The sequence below is a fragment of the Camelus dromedarius genome, chromosome 1 (genome assembly GCF_036321535.1).
Source record: "Camelus dromedarius isolate mCamDro1 chromosome 1, mCamDro1.pat, whole genome shotgun sequence".
In the NCBI taxonomy this organism is placed as follows: domain Eukaryota; kingdom Metazoa; phylum Chordata; class Mammalia; order Artiodactyla; family Camelidae; genus Camelus; species Camelus dromedarius.
Window position 1 is genome coordinate 94736069 of NC_087436.1, and position 26664 is coordinate 94762732.

General features: G+C 36.4%; 1 protein-coding gene and 1 non-coding gene across 3 annotated transcripts; one reads left to right on the forward strand and one right to left on the reverse strand.

Annotated features, from left to right (window-relative positions):
• The first annotated feature begins 4397 nt into the window (after positions 1–4397).
• Positions 4398–26242, forward strand: UGDH (UDP-glucose 6-dehydrogenase). 2 transcript variants are annotated; one of them, XM_031435785.2, is made up of 12 exons: positions 4398–4694; positions 7856–8019; positions 13477–13578; positions 16420–16620; positions 16874–17071; positions 17524–17671; positions 19554–19648; positions 21123–21253; positions 21486–21619; positions 22041–22132; positions 22251–22361; positions 24910–26242. In XM_031435785.2, exons 2-12 carry the CDS (start codon positions 7858–7860, stop codon positions 25018–25020), a joined length of 1485 nt encoding a protein of 494 aa, XP_031291645.1. In that variant the 5' UTR covers positions 4398–4694; positions 7856–7857; the 3' UTR covers positions 25021–26242. The 2 variants fall into 2 exon arrangements, with proteins under 2 accessions (XP_031291645.1, XP_031291619.1); XM_031435759.2 differs by having other exon boundaries at positions 4399–4694; positions 7851–8019.
• LOC116149119 (U6 spliceosomal RNA) lies at positions 9117–9223 on the reverse strand. The gene has a single exon (XR_004132730.1). It is a non-coding gene; the product is annotated as a U6 spliceosomal RNA (small nuclear RNA).
• Positions 26243–26664: the final 422 nt, after the last annotated feature.

Below are 26664 nucleotides of genomic sequence, written 5' to 3' on the forward strand. Positions count from 1 at the left end.
TATAGGCCTCTGGATTACTCCTCATTCTTTGAAGATTTTAGCATTGGACCTTCTGCCTGTCTTTTCAACACTCCTCCTATTGAGATTCTATTAGAAGGATAGACAATCCTTCTAATACTCAGTCCCTTAACCTTTCCTCCAGTAATCTTGCTTTCTACACAACTACAGCCATCCAGTCTCATTGGAAAATCCTAGACCTATAATTTCTAATTTATTGCTTGTATATTCCTAAAAGAATTTTGAAAAATGACATACTATCTTATACATATTTTTCCCTTTTAGAATTCCAATGCAAAGCATACTTGATACTCTTCCTTAACATAGGTTCATATGTGTCCTTCCCACTTCAATCACTGTATGTTGATGTCATTTAATTCTTTTTTTCTCTACTTGGCCAAAATACACAAGGAGGCAGAAGAGGTCTAAGCATTGACTCATACCTTTTCACCTAAACTTACTTGGCTCCATCTGTGAGCAAACCAAATAGAATCTCTACTCCAGATTCAAAATCACCTTCATTTGCTTTAATACAATCGTTGGGTGAAGCCACTAGTGACAGCAAGATCATAATGCAATCTTACATAATCTTACAAGAGATTTTGTAAGACTTGCAGACAACTGGTTAGCTCCAAAGCATTAAAAGAACTATAACCTCAGCTGCTGTCCTTAGTACCACAATAAATGTGATTAAACACCTTAGAAATTTTGGAGAATGGCTCTGACTTTGGTCAATGCTTAGCACATTTTAAGTTGACATTCAACATGTTTCCAGGTGTAATGAATATAGTTTTGTTAATAAAAGTATTAAACATTATATAAGATGAAACCTACAAGTGGAAAAAATATTAAGATTTGATATAACTAAGTCGAACTACTTTACTGAATAACTCTTGTAAATTTTATCCATGTCAGTTTTATCCAATATCTCTTAAAATTTTTCACAGTCCTGCAAAATAGTTGTTTTTAAAAGAATCAAGGTCACTAATTTATACGGAATCTTCTGTTTGGAAATTAAACTGTCCAAAATGTCCTAACTCTGAACTTCAGCTTTAACAAAAATAAATACAAAAGGAGGAAAGGCAGATTTGAATGGTCTTTATTAATCACTACAGGGGATTTCCCCAAAACCAGAATTCAATTTATCCCTTTGTTTGGCACCCAGAATTTTACCCCTGGGTAGTGGATCATAGTAGGTTCTGTTTGGGTGAAAGGTAAGCCTTTCTTTTATAAAATGGACTGTTCTTGGGCAGATCAATTTTGGGAATGAGTACCTGTGGAAGTTGAGGGGCTAGAAATTGATTCCCTTAAATATATCTGTGCAAGGCAAAACTAACCGTTACTATTGAATCCAGGATAGTGCTATCCTTGGTGTGAGATGGGGGCAGGGCTGATGAGGGATATTACTAAAGTTGTATTGCTTTTATTCCCTGATCACCTCTTGAATCTGTTCATTTCTCTAAATTTCCATGGCTACTACGCTGGACATACTGCTTCTAATTCTTGATGACGGTAATTGGCTCTGAATTGCTCTCCCTACGTTCATCCTTTAATTCCTCTAGCCACCTTTTTTGTTTTCCCTAGTTAATGCCTATGTCTCCTTTAAGAGCTCAATTATCACACCTTGAGAAAGCATCCCTGACCTGCTATGTTAGATACTTCTATTGTGTATTCCTACAAGACTATGTATTTTTCCTTAATAGAGTTGCAATTTTACATGTATCTGTGTGATTGTGTTTCCCCATAGAGAGTAACATTTATGAAGGCAAGGAATATATCATTTTTCACTCACAATTATATTCCTAGTGACTAGCACAATCCTATCACATACTAAACACTTGGAGAAAATACTTATGGAATGAATAAATCAATGATTTTTAAATTTTAAGAGGAACCAGTTTATAAATTAAAATTCTACATGAAATTTTGACATATAAAGCAGAGAAACAGATAAAAGGAGAACTGCTCTGATGTGGAGCAGAAGGAAGTAGGAGACCCAGGGCCCTGTTTGAACCTCCCACTCATTCTCTTTTTCACAGATTGACATACCACCAGAGAAACTTAAAGCTCCACAAAACATAATCTGAAAATAATTGGCCTACCTCAAGCAGTTCTCAAACTTTTTGTTCTCAGGTCTCCTTTATACATCTAAAACTTGAAGACCCCCAAAAGTTTTTTCATATTAATTATATCTATTGGTATTTACCCTATAAGAAATGAAAACGGATAAATTATAGAAAACACATCAATTCCTTCAAATTAACAATAATAAATTCATTTTATGTTAACATAAATAGCATACTTTATGAAAAATTACTTCTAAGTAAAAAATTAGCAAGAAGATTGGTATTGCTTTACATTTTTGTAAATCTATAATATATGCCTCGATCTGTTACAATATCACATGTCATACAGTCTCTGGAAAATTCCACTGTATGCTTATAAGAGAATAAGAGTGAAAAAGGTGACATATTAGTATTATCATAAAAATATTTTGCCTCCTGGATCTCCTGAAAAGGTCTCAGAGACTGTTAGCACAATTTGAGAACTGTTGTCATATATACAGAAGCTCATTCTAATGAATATTGATATTCTGATTTAATTTCTGAGAAACTATTGTCTGTTTTAAAGATTATGATTATTATCAAAATATTAACAAAGAATGTGAAGTCAATACTAGGTAGAAAAATGTTGAATTCAACATAAAGAGAATAATAATAGAAAAGTAGCTTTTATTAGAAAGCCAACTGTAATAGGAAATTTAAATCTATGTATATGTCAAGTTCAAAAAGATACCTCTATTATAGTATTTGTCACATGTATGCAATGACATATTCAGTTATCTCTACTAGCCTATGAGCTTTGGAAGAAGGAATTGGGTCTTTAAAAACTTTAAGTATAGTTGATTTACAATGTTTCAGGTGTACAGCAAAGTGATCCAGTTATAGATATATATACATTTATAAATATGTATTTTTTCAGATTTTTCCATTATAGATTATTACAAGATAGTGAATATAGTTCCCTGTGCTATACAGTAGATCCTTATTGACTATCTATTTTATATACAGTAGTGTGGATCCGTTAATCACAAATTCGTCCCTCCCTTGCCCCTTTCCCCTTTGGTAACCATAAATTTGTTCTCTATATCTGTGAGTCTATTTCTGTTTTATAAATAAGTTCATTTGAGGAATTGGGTTTTGATCCACTTCGCATCTCCGGTCTCTAGGATAATGTCTAACACACAACAGGCACTAACTGTTGGATAAATGAATTTAATTGCATAGAATGTAAAAACCTCTACATATCTTATCATACATTCTACAATCCACAGCAAACGTGTTTAATCGACATTCAACAGCTTTCTAGTTGTCATCATGCTCCTATCAAGAAATCTATCATCTATATGGTATTTTAATGCACCTTTATAAATTTCCAATCACTTTAATGATTTATCCTAAAATGGTCTTTAATTTCAAGTACAGATTATATCACTTGTTGTAATTCTTAATTTATTAAGACCAGTTATGATTTTCCTTTTTTCTTCTTAGATTTGAGGTTTAATATGATCTTCTAGTGGGGAAAGAGGAACAGAACTGTTCGCCACATTAAAAGTGGAAGGCTCCATACGTTAATTTTACTCTTTCTTATACACGGCACTTACATCTTGCATGCTCTCTGCTATACATCACGCACGGACATCTCAGATCCTTAATTTGGCAGGAGTATCAGGAAAATGTGTCTGGAGGGCGTGGCTGTCCCGCTTCTCCACCCAGGGATCAGGGCGGGGACCACTAACTAGTCCAGTCATGATGGGATTCAGTAGCCTCCAGACGTGAGGCGCCTCCTTCCCAGAAGCGGCCGGTCGGACGTAAAGTGACTAAACCCTGGGCCGCCAGCCCGGAGGCTGCGGTAGATCTAGGAGCCTAGAAGGGCGTGGGAGTGGAGTGGGCCGCTGGCAGCGGATCGACTGGGTCTAGGGAGCCGAAAGTCGAGGCCAGCCCTCTAGGTTGCTGGAGAGACCGGAAAGGGGGCGGGGACCTTCCGGTCCCCTCGGGACGCAGCCCGCCCAGTACCTTCGTACCCCTGGCGCGCACGCGGCACCTCCTCAGCGCCGACTGTCAGCCAGAACAGGGATACAGGGAGGGAAGCGGGGGGTCAGACGGCAAGACCGGGGCTCGGACCACAGGGTACTACTGACTGACCGAGACGGTCCCGCTGACCCAGGCCCTGTCCTTGGCTGACTGCTGCGCACGCAGTTCCACCCAGCGCCACTCGCGGCAGGGGCGGGGCTGTGAGCTGGCCCGAACGGATTTGCCCAAGCTCGGCCGGCGGGCGGGGCCTGACTCCTCCCAGCCACGGCTAGCCACGCCCCCATATCCACGCCCCTGGGCCCGCAGGAAATAGGGGCGGGCCGCGGGCCTAGCGTGGCGGGAGGTGGAGCAGGGATGCGGCTGAGGCCAGAGTCCAGGAGGGCCTGGCTGCAGGGGAATGAAGCCTCCGCCTTCTTGGGTAGAATCCTTTAAATACGGGCTTGGGCCCAGGACTCGGGGTGCGGCGCCTGGGAGCCTTAGAGGGGCGTGCGGTGAGGGCAGATCAGACCGAGCAGGGCGCGAGTGCAGAAGCTGCGGCTGCGCGGCCCAGAGCGAGGAGCTGTCCGAGCCGTCGGAATAGGAGCGGTCGGTGCTTGGTCGTAGGTAAGCGCCTTTCCCAGGCTGGCCCAGCCGCCCCGTGGGGATGCTCCTGGGTCCCGGCGGGATGTGCAAGGAGCCAGGGGGGTGTGCGCGCAGCTTCCATTCGCGCCTTGCGCTCGGTCCCGGGCTTCCAATCTCACGACCCTCGTCTCCTCTTCTGGGTTCTGGGCGGGAATCGTCTTTTGGATCTGCTGCCCAGGAGGAGGGCTAGCTTGGCTTTTTATTCAAGACTCGCGAGTTTTCCAATCGCTTCTCTTTCTATTTTTCCCCACTTTCCTACTTAAAACAAATGAGATTTCCCTGGCGCCTCTGAAACCCAAATATCCACCATAGGAAGTGGTCTTCTGGTTGGGGACCCCATTTTGGTCTCAGAATCGAAGTCTTTTGTTTGTGTTTGGGGTCTGCTCACATGGAGGGCTGCTGTTTTCCTCACGTCATTGGCCGCCCTAAAGAAACTAAAGAGAAAGTGAACCAGAGAGCCCTTTTAGGGCGAAATCCTAAGACATTGATTCTATCGTGACATCTGTATGAGCTGTCTTGGAATGCTTTGTTGGCCACCACACCGTATAAATGGCTTTATTTCATGTTAGGGAAGGCCTTTCTTGCGTTTTCAGGAGATCATGCTGTGTGAAACCTTGAAAAATTATACCTCTTTATATACAGGAAGATAATGGAGTAAGGTTGAGAATTTTGGTATATGAAAAAGGGGGATTCACTGAGAGGGAGCTTTTCAGGGATATACAGAGGAGTAGCTGTTCATTGACTGCCCTCAAAGACACAGTGAGCCTTTGAGTTTCGTCAAATCCCCTAAGAAATGGACAACAGTAGTCTGGTCTGTTTCTTGGGGGTGAGGGGGATGGGGAGGTAGGTGGGAGGGGCTGTTCTGGAAATGAAAGATCTTACTGTCTTCTCTGAGACGTGCTTTTCAGTACCCAGCATCTAGTCTAAGGTAAGTGGTAGACAACCGTTACTGAAAGGATTTCATTTCTTCTCCCATTGCTGTACTTATTTCTCTAACATAAAATCTATAATTAATAAGCATACTCCATCTTCTGTCTTGCCATTTCCACAGCTTTACATGGTACCCTATAGATAATAAGGTTAACAGATTTTCTTACTGATTGAATATTTTTCCTCTGTCAGTCATCTGTTACTGTTTAATTTTTGGAAATATCTAAGATGATGTGTGAAGTTGATGTATCCAGCCATAAGGTCTGTTGCCTTAGCTACTGGATAATTAGTTTTGGAACAGCCTGGTTTGCTGTGACTTTCCCAAAACGCAGAGGTAAAAAAACTCATTTCAAACTGACTTATTCAGTGAGCAAATATTCCCATTTCCCTGACAGCACAGTAGAGGGTCAGAAGGTACATAAAAGCAGAAATTGAAAATGAAATCAGAAGAGACTGTGTTGGGCAAATTATTTATCACTAACACTGTATCAAGCTCCATGTTAAAGCTTATTGGAGGTTTTGTTGAAACTCCCAAGTGGCAGTTTATTCAGACCTGCACAGATTGTACATCTAGCTTCTTCAGTAATTTCCCCATTGTCATCTGCAAGTTCATACTTCATGTGAAATAGCAACTTGGGGATAACCGAAAAAGTGGAGGGTAGCAAAGTAGACAGGAATGGGGTAGGCGCAAGTCTGAGTGTTTACCTTGTTATACAGATTTAATTTTTGAATCGTGAATTATTACTTATTCAAAACAAAAATAAATTTTAAATATTTCTTTATGCATTTATCACAAAGAATATTGCTTTCTTTCAGGGACTCAATTAGATCCCATATTTTGTTCATACTTACTATTTTACTAAAATTCCATTTTTTAATAGTTATAAAAAGTCATTAGAGATCAGACTGTGAGTTGATATCTGCAAATCATGGCTATGAAAGATTAATTTATAAGCCAGATTACTTGTTTGTTAATACAGACCGGGAACCTCAAGTGGGTTGGTCAGCTCATTCTCTTCCGACAGGGAAGTCTGCCCAGAGAACCAATGAAGATTAGAACATTGCTTAATACATGCCAAAGGGAATTGGATCATCTTAATTCTGTACTTCGTGTATCTTCTTTCATAATAGGGATATACTTGCTAGGCACTGTAATTAGATCCTGCCTTCCAGAGTACCTTCTCTGATCCGTGCAGGAATATACTAACAAATTCTTAAACTCGCTGATTGCCATTTTCCTTCTCTTTGGAATCCATGAATGGGTTAGATCAAATGATGTCTGAGATTGGATTTAGTTTTTGGCAAGGACTAAAATTCTAAGAATCTGAACAGTTTGACAATTCTTGTTCTCATTACCGAATAAACTAACGTTCTTAGTATAACTCAGTCCCTTGTCACTCTGATTAGTGTGAATCGGTTCACCTAATGGCTTTTGAAAAACCTATCAAAATCTATGTAACAGCTTTGCTAACTACAAAAGTTACTTTCCTTTAACCATCTTATGGTTTCTGATTAAAGTTGAGATAGAATTTAAGATCATTGTCAAGAACCTGAAAATAAATCGCTGAAGCCAAATTGTGTAGGGAATATAATCTCAGAGGCCAATTCTGGACTTTGGAACTAATCTTAAAACCGATTATTTTAGTCTAAACCTATCATAAAGCTGACCTTTGTGTACTAGCATTTATTTAAGCTCGAATTGCATTGGTGTGTTCACCCTTGAATTTTCCCTCAGCAATCAAAGTTACCCTAATGTGTTAGAAGACTAAGTAAGGTTCTATTTTGCTTCTTGACTTTCTGAATTATAATCTTTGTGACTCTTCTCCAGTAATACCAGTTACAATAATTTTTTCCATGTTTCATGCTAGTACAGCTGAAAACAGGCTAGGTCATCCAGTTTTTGTTATTGTTGTTGTTGTTGTTTTGTGGAGGGAGTTAATTAGGTTTATTTATTTATTTATTTAAATGGAGGTACTGGGGATTGAACCCAGGACCTCATGCATGCTGAGCATATACTCTACCACTGAGCTATACCCTCCTTCTATTTTTTAAATCATTGCTTTCATAAATCTTATTGAGTGTCAATATAGGAAATCTTTCCAGATATTTGTCACCTTGACAGTTTTTATAAAGTGTGACGAATGTGCAGTGTGATCTCTTTACATTTTCTGTTTTCAGTAGTGAACAGTCGTACTGTTTCCCTCCTAGTACAGCCATGTTTGAAATTAAGAAGATCTGTTGCATCGGTGCAGGCTATGTTGGAGGACCCACGTGTAGTGTCATTGCTCATATGTGCCCTGAAATCAGGGTAACGGTTGTTGATGTCAATGAATCAAGAATCAATGCATGGAACTCCCCTACACTTCCTATTTATGAGGTAAACAATATTAAACAACACTTTGTTCTTATACTCTTTGTTTTGTTACTATTTTTGCTAAATTTATTTTTTATGTAAAAATCTATGACTGCAACTGATAAGAAATTAAATGAAAAGATCTAAATATACAATGTTATGAACATTATAATTATGATTATGTCAAATACGCTGAGGGAAAATGCCTGGAGAGAAGTATATCAAATATTAATAATGGTTGTATTAATACAATGAGGTTGTGAGTATTTTTTTCTCTTCTCTATTTTTTACTTTTGTCTGTTGGTATGGTTACCATATTGTAATAGTAAAATTTAAAAGTGGTATTCTGTAAGAATAAAATAAATAAAACTGGATGTTTATAAAATATAAATGTAAATGTTTATATATTCATGTAAGGCTATTATATTTTTGGATTATTGTATTTATATTAGGGAAACCTTGGATGAATAAATGATGTCTTTCATATTCAGTGTTTAGTATCCCAAATTTGTTTAATTGGAATTTTAAAATTTCTATGAACTTAAAGAATTTATAGTTAGGAAAATATGCCTTTATCTTATTATTAACTATTATTATTTATTGTTAACTTACCAACTATTAAGCAGATTCCATTTTTTAAAATTTTCACTGTAAAATGAGTTCATGGTATTATGTTTTTGAATATTATTTGACAGTATTTACTAAAGTTGAAAATATGCATAGTTTGACCCAGAAATTCCACTCCTAGGTGTATATCCAACAGAAATACATTCATATATGCACTAAAACACAGGTATTAGCAGTGTCATTGATAATGACCCCAAATGGGAAACAACCTAAATGTTGTCAGCAAATGGATACATAAATTATAGTATGATCCTGCAATAAAATACTATACTGCACTGAAAAAAATCAATGAAACTACTGCTGCAGGCAGGCAACTACTATTTCTTTTTTTTTAAATTGAAGTATAGTTGATTTACAATGTTGTATTAGTGCTGGTGTACAGCTTAGTGATTCAGTTGTACATATATATATTTTTCATTTTCTTTTTCATTAGAGGTTATTACAAGCTATTAAATATAGTTCCCTACTGTTAAACAACAGTAGGACCTCGTCTAAAAAATATGGAATGCTTTATGAATTTGCATGTCATCCTTGCACAGGGGCCATGCTAATCTTCTCTGTAGTGTTCTGATTTTAGTACATGTGCTGCTAAAGTGAACACAGAACTACTATTTCTATTTGAAATCTGAAACTCTTTTTCCTGTGACTTCAGGGCTTTTAATTGTGTGTTCTACAGATATGGAAAACAAATTTGTCGTTACCAAAGGGGAGAGGAAAGACAGGAGGGACAAATTAGGAGTATGGGATTAACAGATACAAACTACTACATACAAGATAAAAGCAAGAAGGATATACTGTAGAGCACAGGGAATTATACCCATCATCTTGTAGTAACCTACAATGGAGTATAATCTGCAAAAATACCAAATGACTATGCTATAGACCTGAAACTAACACATACTGTAAATCAACTATAGTTCAGTATAAATAAATAAATAACAACCAAGAAACCTAAAATAGAAACAACAATAAGCCACAAAGGAACTGTGAGGATGATCTGAATTTCCCATGTAATAATCTTGTTGCTTTTTAAAAGTTAAAAGTTAAATTCTTCCAAAAATATAGTGTGTTCCTCATGGATATTGAATCCAGTTGGGATATGTAGTTAGAGTAAAAGAGTTAAGATCTAAAATGATTTTTTTTCTATATCTTACTTGGGGAAATGAACTGTGCAACCCAATTATCCATTTCAAATGTATGTCAGGCCTTTGTTCCATTTTTATTTCTTTACTTTATATTGTAAAACTACTCTTGCACATTTTCTTGGCCATACTGATATATGAAATGTTATGTGAAATGTCAAACAGGAAGAACCATGAAAGAAGAAAAATGAATGGCAGGTTTAACTGGAGTTCACACTGCTTTCTGGATTCCTTTATTGAGTAGCTTATACATATCATTACTAGTTGTAATTTTATACTTACCTACCTTGGACAAAGCAAAGAAATATTTTTATTTCCAGAGAAACCTTAGATACCTTTGTAATCAATTTCCACCTTAAATCTGTATCCTATAATGCATTTTAAAATATACAGTGAAATTGATACTTGTTTTCAATGGTGGTATAAAAATCTATGGCATCGGTTTTTCATTGTAAATACCAGGTTTTCATATCAGAAAGTCTTTTCGTGACTAATATTTAACTCCTGATCACTGATAAAGAAATGATAACTAATGTGTATTTATAATATTTAATGAGTTCTTTTGAGTGCACAACCTTCTTGAGAGTTGTTCCACCCTCAGTCTACCTACTCTGAGAATCACAGAAATATTTAGAAGGAAAAATGATAGGATTTGATTGTTGATTATATAAGAAGGATGAAAGAGAGGAAGGAAGCTAGAATGATATTCAAGAATTCAGGGCTGAAGATGTAAAGTTAAGGTTACGCAGGTAGTTTAAAAAAAAAAAAAGATTATGCAGGTAGTAGTTAAAATTGGAGTAGTTGAGCTCTCCCAAGAAGAGCCTGTAGAGAGAACAGAGCATGGGTCAAGGACAGAACCCTGGCAAATGCTAATATTTGATGTTGAGTGGAGAAGAAAATGCCATAAAGGAACAATGAAGAGTAGTTCAGAGAAGGTGAACCAAAACCCAGAAGTATCGTAGTACAACCTCCATAAAGATACATGTCTTGATTATGAGTGACTAACACAGTGGCCAGTACTTAATAAATGCTCAACAAATATCTGCTGAATGAATGAATAAGCTGTCAGTTATGCCAGATATAGGAGAAATAAGATCCGAGACATATCCATGCAATTCGGTATTATGGGGGCCGTTGTAACTTTTACAAGAACGATCACAAATGGCAGGAGATTGAAGAAGTGAGAAAGTGTAGAAAAGGATTAAAAGTCTTCTTTTAAAAGGTTTAATTAGAAGGAAATAAAGGGGGTGGTCACTGCAGAGGGGCAGAGGGGAAAGTGATTTCATTTATTTATGTTCTTTTCTATGGTTGATAAAGGATCAAGCATGTTAGTAAACTACAGTAGACAAATCACATAGAGAAGGAAAGGTCAAAAGCTTAAGAATAAAGGGTCCAGTTGGTGGAATAAAGTCTAGAAAGATAGCAAAGGTGATGGGCTCCCAAGCACAAGTAGAGGGATTGACCTTGAAAGTCTCTTTCTCGGAGACAAGGAAGTAAACAAGGATGGATAAAGATACAGACAGTTTTGTTGGTGAGGACATGATATAAAAGACACTGACACATTGGTCATCTCAGCTGTCTGAACGTGGGAGGCAAGATGGTTTTGAAGAAGTTATAGTGGAGGTTGGAGCAGGAATCTCAGAATGAGAGGACAAGTGAAAAGATTATGAAGGCTACATTGAAAACCCAGCTAAATATACTTAGGGTAGACGAATTTATGTTCATTGTGGTTCTTTTCTTGTTTTATTGGCTTATGTTTTATGGGTCAAAACTATATTAGTAAAAGGGTAGTCATGTTCACTGCCTGAGAAGGAAATAGTAATGACTATCATATAAAATATGGTAATAAGATATTCAAGTTTTTACTCAGAAAACAGCACAGTAGATACTGTTAATATTTAACAATTAAAACATTTTTGTTTCGTGTTACCATATTTAATGCTTTTTTTAACTTTGTTCATTGAAAAATAATAACTACTTCCAAAACCCCAAAATGGATAATTTGCTGTGCTTCTTTTGAGTAACATTTTACAGTGTGAAAGGATTTGAGTTCTTCCATAAAAAATACCATGTAAATCTTAAATATTAATTATGATAATTATATAATGACTCTAATAAGAGGTAGAACCTATATCATTAATTATCTCTACATTTGTTTTGGAGATTTACAAATACCCCAGTGATTTTAACAGAATAATATAGTTATTCATTTTGAGGTGTTATTAAGACAAAAAAAAAAACCAGTATAAATTCTGCATTGCTCTGATTTTTAGGTGACTTTAATTTAAACATTAGGAAATTATATAGGATTGAATTAAATTTTCTCTGAAAAATTCCAACTCTGTAACCATTTACTCTCACTTTCTAGAATCTAGTTAAAATGATCAAGCAAACAGTTGTTATAATTGGTGACATTCATGGTATAGTGGTTCATGTATTTTGCTGGTTCTGTTGTACATTTTAGTTAAACTAAAAGAAATTTGGATTTACTTTTACACTTTCTCCATTTGCTTATGTTAAAGTGCCTCAGAACCATGAAGAAAAGTGGATTATCTCTGGATATAATTCCAGACCTTTGGTCCCTGAAGTGGCTTTTTACTTTGCTGTATATGGTTTTCTGTATGTCCATAATATTGTGGATATTGTTTGAACCTTCTCCTCCAGGAGAGGAGAAGTTCTGTTTTGCTTTGGTTTTTAAGAATTCTTAAACATGTCCTTCCTCCCATGGTTTATTTGAATCAGGATGCAAATAAGATCCATATATTACAATAGATTTGTATCTCTTAAGTGTCTTTTAAGACCACAATATTTTAATCTCTCTTTCTTTCTCTGTTTTTCGCTTTAGTTTATTAATTGGAGAAACCAGGTTGTTTATCCTGTAGAAATTTTCAGTCAGGATTTTGCTGATTGAACTGATTTGATCAAATTTAGACTTGACTTTTTTGAGGGGGTGGGGAGCAAGAATACTTGTTAGGTGGTGTTGTATAGTTCAAAATTCTTTTTGGGGGGAGGGGAGGTAATTAGTTTTTTTCTTTCTTTTTTTTTTTTTTTTTATATTTTAGTGGAGGTACTGGGGATTGAACCCAGGACCTCATGCATGCTAGGCATGCACTCTACCAGTGAATGATACCCTTCCCCCTTCAGAATTCCTAATAATATCTCCTGTTAAATTGTATGGGAAAAGTAGCACGTTTTTAATAGAAGTGTTTCTTATAATAGGACTTAGAAAAAATATATTTTCATGTATGTATAGAGTAATTATTGACTCACAACCAGTCTAAATGGCCTGTGTTCTATGACCTAAATTCTTGGGGGTAAAAACCTGTATTCATAATGACGATGCAAAATCAAATGTTTGCTTGAAATCACAAAAGACTTTGACTTTACTGCTGAATGTGTTGACACTTGGAGTTAATTGTTAACACTTATGAAACAGTCAGGTGCGTGGTAAACAGTGACATGTGTTTAACTGATCTGCTTTAATTGTGGCAGGATCAATTTTGCTTTGTTTGTTGTGTCCCATCATGTACACTTGATGGCCTTTGGTACCAATATGATCTTTGATTTTTCTACAGAGGTGTTATTTGAGAGCAAATCTAGACCTTTAAATTATAGCATGAGCTTCCTCTTAACGAATGTAATCCTATACTATTGTCTTATTTCATATTACTGATAAAATGTATGTACAACTTCTTTTCTTTTCCCTTTTTAGCCAGGACTAAAAGAAGTGGTAGAATCCTGTCGAGGAAAAAATCTATTTTTTTCTACCAATATTGATGACGCCATTAAAGAAGCTGATCTTGTGTTTATTTCTGTAAGTATTTTCCTTTGCTGTGTGAGTTTTAATGTATTCTTGTCTATATAGAAGTTTCATTGAATTCTAACAGTCAATCTATTGGTATTAAGCCACAGCATTACTTAGTATAGAGTTGTCCAGTTGAATTTTGGTTATCACTAACTTTTTATCCAACACTTTACCAAACCCTATAATCATCTGGTAACTTCAGATCATTGAACAAATAAATTCAAAGAAAGTTCTAGTCTGAGATCTAGAGTTAGAAAGCGCTGGTAATGTGTGAACACAGTGGGTGATAGTATATATATTTCATCATTTCTTGTTTCCACTGCTTGATGGAGGTGATGTAAAAAGAATCAGATAAAGTTTGCTTGTAAACTTATAGGCATCTCCTATCTAGATGCATTTATGTTCTGAAAATCATTTTAAATTGTTTAGAACTTGGTTAGGTTGTTAGGCTAGTCCACAGACACCTGCAGCTCATAGCTAAACTGTTGTACCTTTGTGATGAAAAAAGTAGAATCAATGCTTGGGAGTACATTCTGGTAGTCTAATATTTGAACCTCAAGATAATTTTTTTCTTGCTGCTCTGGTAACCATCTATTCAAATATTCTGTGTGATAGTATAGTTATAACCAATTGGTGGCTGAGCTGGGATGTTATATGACTCTAGACGTTTAGGACCTTAAGGAATAAAGGGTAAGCCAGTGGTGTGAGCTTTGCCTGGGTTCCACAGAGCATAGATGCTGTTGAATTGACTATGCTTTGAGACAAAAGCAGTGCTGTGAAGATATGTGAACTCCAAAGGAAGTAGTAATGAAGCCCATAGTGAAAGTGTGTCATGAATTCAGTCTCTCCTTTTGGCTTCCCTAATTACTTCAGAGAAATTAGTGCCACTTCTATGACTCACCTACCCAGTCGCTACTTAATTCTTGCAGAAGGTTAGGGTAGAGGCATAGAAAAGGAGACATTATTTTGGAGTATCTAGATGCTTGGAGAAAATCAAGAAGTTACCTTAGTCTAATATTTGGATAACCAGATCCTGGAATGGGATTTTCATAGGGGAAATTTTCAGTTAAAAAATTTTTTTGTTTAAAGAATCTATTCTTAGGCAATAGAGTCTGCCTTAGTCTGATCTAGCACAGATAGCTGATTTTACACTTGTTTCTCTGCCAGTCTAGCCTGAGCTGCCTTGAATCTTTTCAAGCTATTATTTTATGTGCCTATTAGGGTAAATTATTATAGTATTACTCTCTAGATTTGCTTTTTCTTTTCTTTTTTAAATTTACATGTATACTTTTCACTGTGGAAAATAACAAACTTCTACAAAAGATGAAAACAACAATATAGTGAACCCCTGTCTACCCATCCTGCATTCTCAGCAGTTATCATGGCTGGTCTTGTTTTATTTACTTCTTCTCTCCATTTCCTCCCACTCCAGCTTAATTTCTGGGTAGGAATCGTTTTATACTATCGAATCAGTTTGGTTTTTTTTTGAGATAAAAGGATTTATTTTATAAGACACAAAAATCAAAAAGGAAAACATTAAAATTTAAAACTTTTTCTAAAAAAAAGTAAAACGCAAGTAATAAAGATTAATATTTGAAATATATAAAGAAAATTTTTAAGTCAATTTTTAAAAGGGACAAAGAGCCCAACCAAAATATGAGTAAAGACTATAAACAACCAATTTACAGAAGAACCCTGAATATCCAATATGCATATGAAGATGTCTGGGTCTCACCAGTTACCAGTATTCATCTGAAACAAAGAAATGCAGTGGAACCAGTTTTCAAGTGTTATCTTCAGAGCTCCTTTATCTGGGCAAGCCGTCTGATCATCTGTCTGCCTGTTCTCTGGCCTGTTTAATGTTATCCCATCAGCCGTCTTTGCCATTCTGTACTCCCTTACACCCTGACTTCCACATCTAAGTCTTTTCCTAAATTGTTCCATGCATACAAACAACTTTTTCCTCCTGCTTTTCACACTTCAACTCAATCTTCATGTTTCGATTTATTTTGGCTTGATTCCTTTATTTAGTCTCCTGTTAAGTTAGGAGCTTGTCAAGAGAAGAAAATTGGTGCTACTGACTGGTTCGAAAATTATTCCTATTTAGAATTTTAGACTTTTCAGAGAACGTTTATTTTTATGAGAGCTCATGTGTTAGATTTTAGAGAGCATGTTATCCTCATTTTCCAGTGAGTTCATTGAGGTCATTGAGGCAAAGGCAGCCACACTTCCCTGAGGTTTTATGATACACCTAAGCCAAAACTAAGTGCCTAGATGCTGGACTCATGATTTATTTTTCTATTTTGACAGTCTTTGTCTACATAGTATTCTGTATCCTGAAGATGCTAGATAATTTCTAGCTTTAATGAGCCAAGAAAGCATTTGCCAATGATACTGCAAACATTTTTGAAAACCTGTTGATATAGGTCTATAAAAAAGAAGAGTGAAAAGGAGTTTAAAGTTTGGTTTTAAAGACCAGGATAATATATTACATACCATCAAGAGAGGAAGAAAGAGAAAACTTATATTTCAAACTGTGAACTCCTTTCGGAGTCTCTCATCTTTCTATCTGCAGGCTTAGCTTCGAACCTGCCTTCCTGGTTCTGACACATATACAGTAACTTCTCAACAGCAATTTATTGAATGAGTTTTCCAGGTGCTTCATGCTGTTCCCTCTGGTATTGTATTTATGAAATGTAGTATTTCAATGGAACTAATAGAGGGTGGAATCAGGGCTACTCATGGTAGTTAACTTCACACTTGACTAGTCAGTTGATGGTCCAGGGCATGTCGTGAAATGAGGGAATATCTCACCAATCCTCTGTTGTTAATCCCATATACTCTCATCAGGTGAACACTCCAACAAAAACCTACGGAATGGGAAAAGGCCGTGCAGCAGATCTGAAGTATATTGAAGCTTGTGCTAGACGCATTGTGCAGAACTCACATGGGTACAAAATTGTGACTGAGAAAAGCACAGTCCCAGTGCGGGCAGCGGAAAGTATTCGCCGAATATTCGATGCAAACACAAAACCCAACTTGAATTTACAGGTATGAAAAAAAGAAGCATTAGAATCTTGTTCTTCTTATGTAAATATCCATGCTGTAAAGTTGTCCATATATTTTTTTTAATGGGGGAGAGATAATTAAGTTTATTTATTTCTTTATTTAACAGAGGTGCTGGGAATGGAACCCAGGACATCGTGCATGCTAGGCATGCACTCTGCCGCCGAGCTATACCCTCCCTCTAAAGTTGTCCATAATTAATGCCAGCTTAAAACTTTCCTTTGCTTTGGTATTCTAGGTGCTATCCAACCCTGAGTTCTTGGCAGAAGGAACAGCCATCAAGGACCTGAAGAACCCAGACAGAGTCCTGATTGGAGGGGATGAAACCCCAGAGGGCCAGAGAGCTGTGCAGGCACTGTGTGCTGTGTATGAGCACTGGGTTCCCAGAGAAAAGATCCTCACCACTAATACTTGGTCTTCAGAACTTTCCAAACTGGTTGGTATATAGCACTCAACTCTTTATTAAATTTAAAGCCGAGGACTTACTTCTCTTAACCCTGATTAGCTACACAGGTACTTTCTTAATATTAATAAAAAGGTATGTTTTTGAAGATAATATCCTTGTACATTATGAAATAATTTTCACAAGGGGGATCAAATATTTGGGTATAAAATATCCTGTAATATGTAAGAGAAAATAGAACTTTACATTACAATAGTAATTTAAAAGATCACTCTTGCCCTTCTTTTACTTTCTTAATCATCTTTCTTCTCTAATTTAAAACATCTTCCCGTCTCAGCCCATCCATTGCCTCCTCAAACTAAGCCCATCAGTAACTTTTATATCTCCCTCAGTAATTTGCATCAACTCAATGAAATATAATGCAGAAGTATACAATTCCTATTTTAGCTCATCATAGTCTTCCTTTTCTTTTTTTTTTTTTTAAGGCAGCAAATGCTTTTCTTGCCCAGAGAATTAGCAGCATTAACTCTATAAGTGCCCTCTGTGAAGCAACAGGAGCTGATGTAGAAGAGGTGGCAACAGCCATTGGAATGGACCAGAGAATTGGAAATAAGTTTCTGAAAGCCAGTGTTGGTAAATTGAAAAAATTTCTGTAATTAAAAGTAGGTTTATTTAGCTAGGTCTCTAACTTTAAGGAAGACTTTGCTTAGCTTAACTCCCTTAAAATAAAATAATGATTCCATTATACATGTAGCCTCAGCCTATTAATTTATATTGTATAATAATTACTGACTGATTAGTAGGATAAACATAGGTCAGTGTTTTAGGAGGATTATATTAGTATTTAGTTAGAACATTTAGGACAAGTAAGTTTGGGAGACCACATAGGATATGTTGTTACACTTTACTGAAGCAAGTAAGGAAAAATTCCCTATCATTTGCTTTTCCTACTAATGCAGTTTTGGAAATGCAGCCTTGGTGAAATACAGTTGATCCTCATTATTTGTGGATTTCATATTTGTGAATTAGCCTACGTGCTAAAGTTTATTTGTAACACCAGCGTCAGTGCTCATGATGCTTTTGTGGTCGTTTGCAGGCATGAACAGAGCATTAAAAATTTTGAGTCACCCAACACATACATTCTCAGCTGAAGATGAATAAGGCAATAATGTTATTTTCTTGTTTCAGCTCCCATAAAAAACATTTTGCTTTCTGTGGTTTATTTCTTGCCACATTTTTTGCATTTTTGTGTGATTCCACTGTTTAAAATGGCCTCCAAGCATATTGCTCAAGTTTTGTCCAGTGTTTCCAAGCACCAGAAGGCTGTGATGTTCCTTACAGGGAAAATACATGCTGTTTAATAAGGTTCATTCAGTCAGGCATGAGTTACTAGTGCTGTTGGCTGTGAGTTCAATGTTAATCCATCAATCATATTTTAAAATGTGTCTTTAAACAGAAACACACATAAAACAAGATTATGTGTCGATCAGTTGACAAAAATGAGACCAGAAGCTCACAGGCACCTAATGCTGTCTTTTCCCTAGGAACAATGCTTTAGTATATGCTAATTCAACGTTTGTGGCAGATTTGTAGAACATAACTATTGGGCTTAAGGAGAACTATTTTTGGATATAAGTTAATAAGGTTGATGTCAAGGTAAATAGAGACTTTTAGAGTTTGGGCCATAGGGAGCCCTTCCTATATTTTTGGGACCTCATGCCATTTCCTAGCCTTTTAAATCTTTCTGATATTTTCTTCTAGTGACCATTTAATAAAAATAGCTACTATTTACTGAAGGCATATTATACATCAAGTTTTGAACCAGCACTTTATATATCTTATTTATTAATCCTTATAACTTATTACAGAGGTGCTGGTATTTACATTATAGAGATGATTAAGGATCAGAGGTAATTTTTATAACTTGCTCAATGTCATACAACTAATGAGTTCCTGATTCCAAAGCTCACATCCACCTTCACTGTACAGTGCATTGTGCTAGAAAAGAGGTGGGCAACGATAGCCCTCAGGTCAAAACTGGCCCACAGCTTATTTGCTTATTTTTGTAAGTAAAGTTTTATTGGAACATAGCTATGCCCATTTGATTGCATATTGTCTGTGACTGCTTTTGAGCTACAAAGGCAGAGTTGAATAGTTGTGCCAGAGACATTATGGCCCATAAAGGCTAAAATATTTACTATCTGGCCTATAAAAGTTTGCCAGCTGTATGGTAGAATTAGAGATGTGGGGCAGTGATACCAGATGAATAAGGGAAAAAATAGAAAATATCACCATAATAAAACTTTAGCTAGAAAACTCTTTGGAAATTATCTATAGGGTTGATTGGTTGCTTGCAAATTTCACACAATTTATAAACCCACTGATTTTCCAACATCCAAATTTTATCATTAAAAATCCTAGCATAGGCTGATTAGTATGACAAAGAAATTTGTTACATGATTCAGTTGTGTGGTTCCTAAATGAAAATATTGTCTTTTTTATTTTCTTTATTCAGGTTTTGGTGGGAGTTGCTTTCAAAAGGATGTTCTGAATTTGGTTTATCTCTGTGAGGCCCTAAATTTGCCTGAAGTAGCTCGTTATTGGCAGCAGGTATTAATCCTTAGAGTCAACAAGTTATGATTAACTTCTAATTAAAACATGTTACTTTATCAAATGTTTTTGATAGGATTAATTTTTTTCCAGGTACTCATTATTATATTCAGTTTGTTCATTTTAGGTTTATTTATTGGGCTTCTGTGTTTATAATTTGTGTTTTTTGGTAATCAGCTGTGATGGAAGTTTATGATAAAACCAGTATTCCTTCAATTTTATGACTAAATTTGGAGTTAGAGTAAAGCAAGAACTGCCACTTTCAATTATAATTCTTCTCTATCTTGAAAGGCGTAAGATAAAAGTAAAGGAAAAACCTGTATTGTAATGCTTCCAAATGGTTGAAATTTGTTTTGTCTCTTCCCAGATTCACAGAGCTAAGATTAGAGACCCTTCTCAAGATGGAAATAGAGTTAATATTTATTGAGTGCTTCAACTCTGTGCCAGGCACCCTTTTAAGCACTTTACATGTAGTATCTTAGTTCTCATCATTAATATTATCCCCAGTTATAGACGAGGAAGCTGAGGCTTAGCGATGTTAGTAATTTGTTCAGGATACCAGCCAGTGTTCATACCTTTTGTAAATATTTTTTCCCCAAGTCTATGGTTTTTCAGATTTTGGCAGTGAGTGGGAATGTAAGAAAATGCACATTTTCAGGGAAATGTACACTTTTAAGTTTATTTCACTCAGTCCATTATGTTGGCTTTATCTTACTGTCCATTGTAGGGAAAATGCAGATAAAGACTTGGTTTTCCAACACTTTGGACTCACTTCCCAAGCTCTCAGGCTCTGAGACAGCTTATAGAAGCTTAGAGCCTTAAATAAAATTCATTCCTTATATTCATCTAGTCACCAATATGTCATCTTGTTTATAAACTCTTAGGAGAATAACAGATTAGGCAATCTGACACTTTTATGCATAACATTGAATTACAAACTTTGCCAGATGTTCGTGGTGTTATGGCTCATCCAGAGGCAGCTATAACTTTGTGCATTGTCTTGACTATTCTCTGTTCATTTTCTACTCACACTCAGTTTTGGTGAGGGGTCGGGGGTAAGTGTATGAGGGAGTACTTTGGGATTTAATTGCTTCCACAGGCTTTGGAGAAGTTGGCTATGGAGAACACTGTGTTCTGTGTGCCTTTTTTAGGCTGGCCTCATGGCTGGACCTCAGATGGGACTGAAATCAGCTGTGCTCCCTCCGTTTACATCCGTCCCAGCCTGATGCATGGGAAGTTAAGCCAAATGAAAATTAAAATTATCAGGATGGCTATAAGGAAGGGGGGTGGATGATGGGTAATTCTTTTTTTTTTCCCCCATCTGTAGATACTGAATAGGTTGGTTAATCTTTGCCTCCTGTTAATTTATGAGGCTTGTATTCAGACAAGAATACTCACCATGAAGCCGTGAGCAGTGTGTGGCACAGGCTGCACCTCTTAACTGATCACTGCATAATTGTACATGTGATTTCAGGTCATAGACATGAACGACTACCAGAGAAGGAGGTTTGCTTCCCGGATTATAGACAGTCTGTTTAATACCGTGACTGATAAGAAGATAGCTATTCTGGGGTTTGCATTCAAAAAGGACACTGGTGATACAAGGTATCAGTTCATTAAAATACTTCAGCCTTTTTGAGAATGTGAACTCCTCTCTGATTTTTGTGATGGTGGATGTGTGTGAAATACATGTATGTATGAAGTATAAAGAATAAAAATGAAGTGAGCAGCCATATCCTCACAAGAAATAGAATCTTACCCGGTACGATTAAACCCCTTAGGTATTAGAATATATGCCATTTAAGAGCTTAGCAATACTGACTTTTTTCCCCTTCAGAGAGTCGTCTAGTATATATATTAGCAAATATTTGATGGATGAAGGTGCACACCTCCATATATATGATCCGAAAGTACCAAGGGAACAAATAGTTGTGGATCTTTCTCATCCAGGAGTCTCAGAGGATGACCAAGGTAAGTAAGGCTTTGTGTCTCATGTGTCACTTTGAGTTTGGGCCCCCAAACTTGTTTGTTCTCTAGAAACCTTTGATAATTCAGTTTTTATCATTTATATCATTGGTAGGCCCTCTTTTCAAACTCATTTCTTTAAAATTAAACTCTCAGACATTGCTTCCATCAACTTTGATTTCAAGTAATCAGCTGTGGGTTAGTCTAATGATTTTCCAACATATTCTAAAAAGCCCCAGAGATTCTAAGGAGATGCTTCTGGGGCAAGATTAGGGGTACTTCAGGCTCCCTGCCACTATCCTCACTCACACTTCAACCAGACTTTTCCACTCTGTCAGACCTCCAACTCCCACTGCAATCCCAGTGTTAAAATGCATAATTTCAAATCACTCCTTTCTTATTCCAATTTTTTGTTGGATTGTTACAGTGGCCCGGCTTGTGACTATTTCCAAGGACCCCTATGAAGCATGTGATGGTGCCCATGCTGTTGTTATTTGCACTGAGTGGGACATGTTTAAGGTGAGGTGACATACATGAGATGAAGGAGGGTTTTAGAGGTGTTCTAGTATCAGTTGGGGTTGAGTATGTACGTGTGCATGTATGTGCTCTGATTGTTTCTTTGGTTCTGTCTTTACAGGAACTGGATTATGAACGCATTCATAAAAAAATGCTGAAGCCAGCCTTTATCTTTGATGGACGGCGTGTCCTGGACGGGCTCCACAATGAACTACAAACCATTGGCTTCCAGGTAAGCATGACCCTGGATTGGTTTTGTTCCATTTGTTTGGTCATTTGCTTTTTTAAAGGCTTTGAGTTTTAGAATTTTAGTATTTTCTCATTTAGCAATAACATAACTGTGGGGCAACATGTCAGTCAATTCTCTGGGAATCTCTGGGGTATTTGTGAATTAGTCCACTCCCTCCTTAAATTTATGATCTAAAGGTCATTCAGTATGGGTCTCTCTTACGTAGTATCTAGGAAGTCATCAGTTGCCTATCATATAGGGGCAAGATATGCCTTGCCTTGCCTCATATAAATGTCAAGTAAGAAAATAAATTACAAATCAAAATTTTTTTTTCCTGGAGCCTCCAAAGCTGCTCTGCAGAACTGTCTGCATCACACTGACCCCCTCAGAAGCCAGGTCACTTATTGCTATGTGAATGTTTTGAAAAGTACAGTACTCAGTATAATTGTCACATGTTGGTACAGGATCCTGGACCCTGAGTGCTCAGCACTGTGCTGGTGCTGGGAGAGGTCTGAATGAGGTGCGAGAGATGCAGGGGCTCCAGCCCTCTTCTGATTCAGGGTTTGTCAGCTAATTATGGAACATTTAGAGCGCTGACCGAAACCTGAACAGTATGTTTGATGTTGCATCTATTTCAGTTCTACCAGGGGCCCCAAAAATGTTAAGAAAAGGAGCTACTTTCCATTTCCTCAGATCAGTGTGGACATGGAGTGGGAGGCTTGGGGGGATGTCAGGGAGGATAAAGAAATCTGCCAGGAGGTTGCATCAGCACGGTCCCCAAGCAGAGCAGCGCAGGGCTGTGTTCAGAGCTGGCTGTGTGCGTCTGCTCGACACCAGCTGTCTTGGAGAGGTACTGAGAAGGCCCCTTGTGCTGTTCGAAGTATTTGATCTGGTTCTCTTGTCACTGACTTGTTGAAGATCCTTATTTAGAATTCAGTGCCCATTTCTCATTCATGAGAGATTAACTTACAGCGAAACTCAGATGGCATCCTTGTCCGTGCACACTCCAGCAAGGACCCTGGGGGCTCTTCTGTCCCAGCCCTCCTTAGTGAGTTAACATGATTGTTTTTCCCAGTCATGACTGAAACTCAGCAAGGTTTTTTTGTTTGTTTGTTTTTTAAGATTATCTGCAGGCACAGACACATTTTCTCTTATTCCTGTTTTACTCATCAAAAGGAGAAGATACGTAGAGGATATACATTAAAATGAGTTTGAGTTCTTATAAAAGAACTTATAACTTAACTTTTGCTAGCAAGGATTAAAAAAAATTAGGATGGAATCACTAAAGAAAGTGTATTTACAAGTCACTAAATAAGATTTATAATTGATTATTGTATAATTGATCAATACGAAGCAAAAACCCTTTGTGGTATGAGTCAGAATTAGATATTATTTTTAATTAAAAAGACATTTATGAAAATTGTGTAGTATATTTAACTCTGCTGTAGAGAGGAGATAAAGCTATGACTATTAAAAAAGGAGTGTCTTTAAAGATAAGACTGATGATTTTGGATAGCAGGGAAAAGATTTAAAATGTAATATGCAAAATGAAAATTCACTACCATTGATTTATTGAAGGCTAACTTCTTTTCTGCCAGACACTTTGCTGAGCACTATCTAGTTGAATTCTTACCACAGCCTTTTGAGGTAGGTGGGTAACACCACTCACAAATGAGGAAGAAAGACCTTAACAAGTTTAGGAAACACAGCAGTTATCAGTTAGGATTCCAACTGGCGCCTTTTTAGACTCTGAAACCCGAACTTCTAAAAACTATGCTGTTACAGCTTGTGCAAGTTATTTTAGAATAAGGAAAACAGACATTAGAATAGTGTTGGAAAGAATGTGAATTAACATTCTGGTCTGCAAGGTAATCACATAAATAAGCACAAATATGTAGTACATAATTAAGAGTTTTGATAAATGCTGTCAAATTGTATTCCAGAAGGGTTGTGGAATTTTATAGTCCCATTAGCAATATAAAAAAGAGATGGAAAGTGTGTATGTGTATTTGTGTATACTTGTGTTTATATACATAAATTATATATATAATTTATACATATAATATATAATCTGTGTGTGTTTCTTCTAGTAAGGTGACATACTACTTAGCTTAGGTAACTATACTGAAGTAACCAGCTATAATAATAAATAAAACCTAAAATTGTAACGGCTTAACATAATAAAAATGTGCTTTTTGCTCATTAAAAAACAATCTGGTCTGTTTACTGCTTGCGTGTGTGCTACTACGATGGTAGTGGCATATGCCTGCCTACTCTGAACGGGTCTGGTGCTGAGAATGACAGGAGTGAGCGTGTCTAGATACGAATATGAAAAATGGAGTGTAGACTGGTTCTAGAAACATAAAAATTTGGAAGGAACTAAAGATCTTTCATATTAACCCAGACAACTTGAGAAACTTCTGCTTTAAAAAAAAAATCACTTAGGTTTTCCTCCTTATTATACTGCACTATAGAGATTTTACATTTATGTATTGTAATTGTTAGTAATTTTCTCTCTAAAAAGATTAAAAAAAAAATTTTTCCCCTCTAGATTGAAACAATTGGCAAAAAGGTGTCTTCAAAGAGAATTCCATATGCTGCTTCTGGTGAAATTCCAAAGTTCAGTCTTCAGGATATACCGAACAAGAAACCCAGAGTATAAACATTGCCATTTTTATCTGTAATTTTTTTTGGTACTTTAGGATAGCAAATATTTATCTGATATTCAGTGGTAAATGAACCAAGTGCTTTTAAGGAAACAAAACTATTTTTTTAATAATCACATTTATACTAGTTGTATGGGAATTAGCGTATCTGGTAATTATGAAACTAGAATTTTTTTACATATTTTTATAATATTGTTACCTCAGTGATTGGATGAGTAGAAAATAATCATGTTGGTTTTAATGGTGTTGATTTTTGTGAAATTAAACTTTAAACACTTTTTACTTTATAAAATGTCTTTAGGCAGCAGTTTAATATCACATTTTAATGGGAACGGCACTCTTGTTTTTCTGATCATCGGTTTATTTACTTGTCATTAAATACGTATTTTAAACCATAAAATTGCTATGTTAAATACTAAGCTACACCTGTTGACTTTTCCAAAGTGTCAGGGAAATTTAGAGATTTCTGGATTAATTGAGTGAGGTGGCCTCCACTGCCATTTCTTGTCTCTCTGAACTTAGAAGGATGCAGTGGACAGAATGAGGTCCAACTTTTCCCCCCTGTGCTTCCACATTAGAAGTGACCCTACAAGTATCATTTGGTTATTGTTCCTTTGCTCCTTTTGTTTTAATGAACTGCATCGTTTTTTTTTCTCAGTCCAAAAAGATCATCACTGCCCATTTCCAATCAATCAGTAAGACTAAAAGGCAATTTTTTTAACATGAGAAGATCATGTGGTGAAATGAAAATTTACTTCAGTCCTCTTCACTTCTCATTTATCCTCACAGATCATTAGTTTTTTGGTCCAAGAGCCAAAAATATGTGTTACCTTTACTTTGCATTTTATTCCTGTAATTCACTGCAGTTTCCCCCTTTGCCTTTAAGTAATAAAAACAGTATAATCTCATATATAAACTTAAAGAAGTAGATATTACAAGTTATGTATGGCATAATCCTGAAATAAGAAATTTTGTGTTTTCATCTGCTTTTTTTCTTGTCTCTTGTTGACTTTGATTTTCTCTTGTGTTTATCATTATTGAAATATGTCAGATGTCCCTTTGATGCTTGTGCTCCGCTGAGAGTGTACAAATTGTATTAAACAGATGCAAGTCTCATCCTTTAGGAATTTTGAGGTTCAATAAGAATCTAGAGAGATAAAGATGAGGACAGAGACATCTGTACAGATATCAAATACATAAATAAAATACTCTGTATCAGCCACTGTGTGGGTGTATTTTTTGTCTAGTACATGTAACTAATGAGTCATGACAGTCTGACATTAAATAGGAAAATATCACTCCTTACTTTTTTGAGAAAAGGGCATTACATTGTTCTTTTAAATGATGCAAGAAAGGGAGGGAATTTAGCAAATAGACTAGGTATCAGCAAATTAAAGCTCATGGGCCAAATCTAGCTAACTGCCTGTGAGCTAAAGATGTCTTTTACATTTTTACATTTCATTTTAAGTGGTTATATAAATTGCTATCTGGCCCTTTAAGACAAAAGTTTGCAGACCAGAGAACCAGAAGCAAAACACCAGAAAGAGACAAACACCAGAGTATTTGAACATAGATGAGCCATAAGACTTTGAAGTGAGGATAAGCTTATTAGTTAGAATTTGCTTTACATTTCTGCTTGA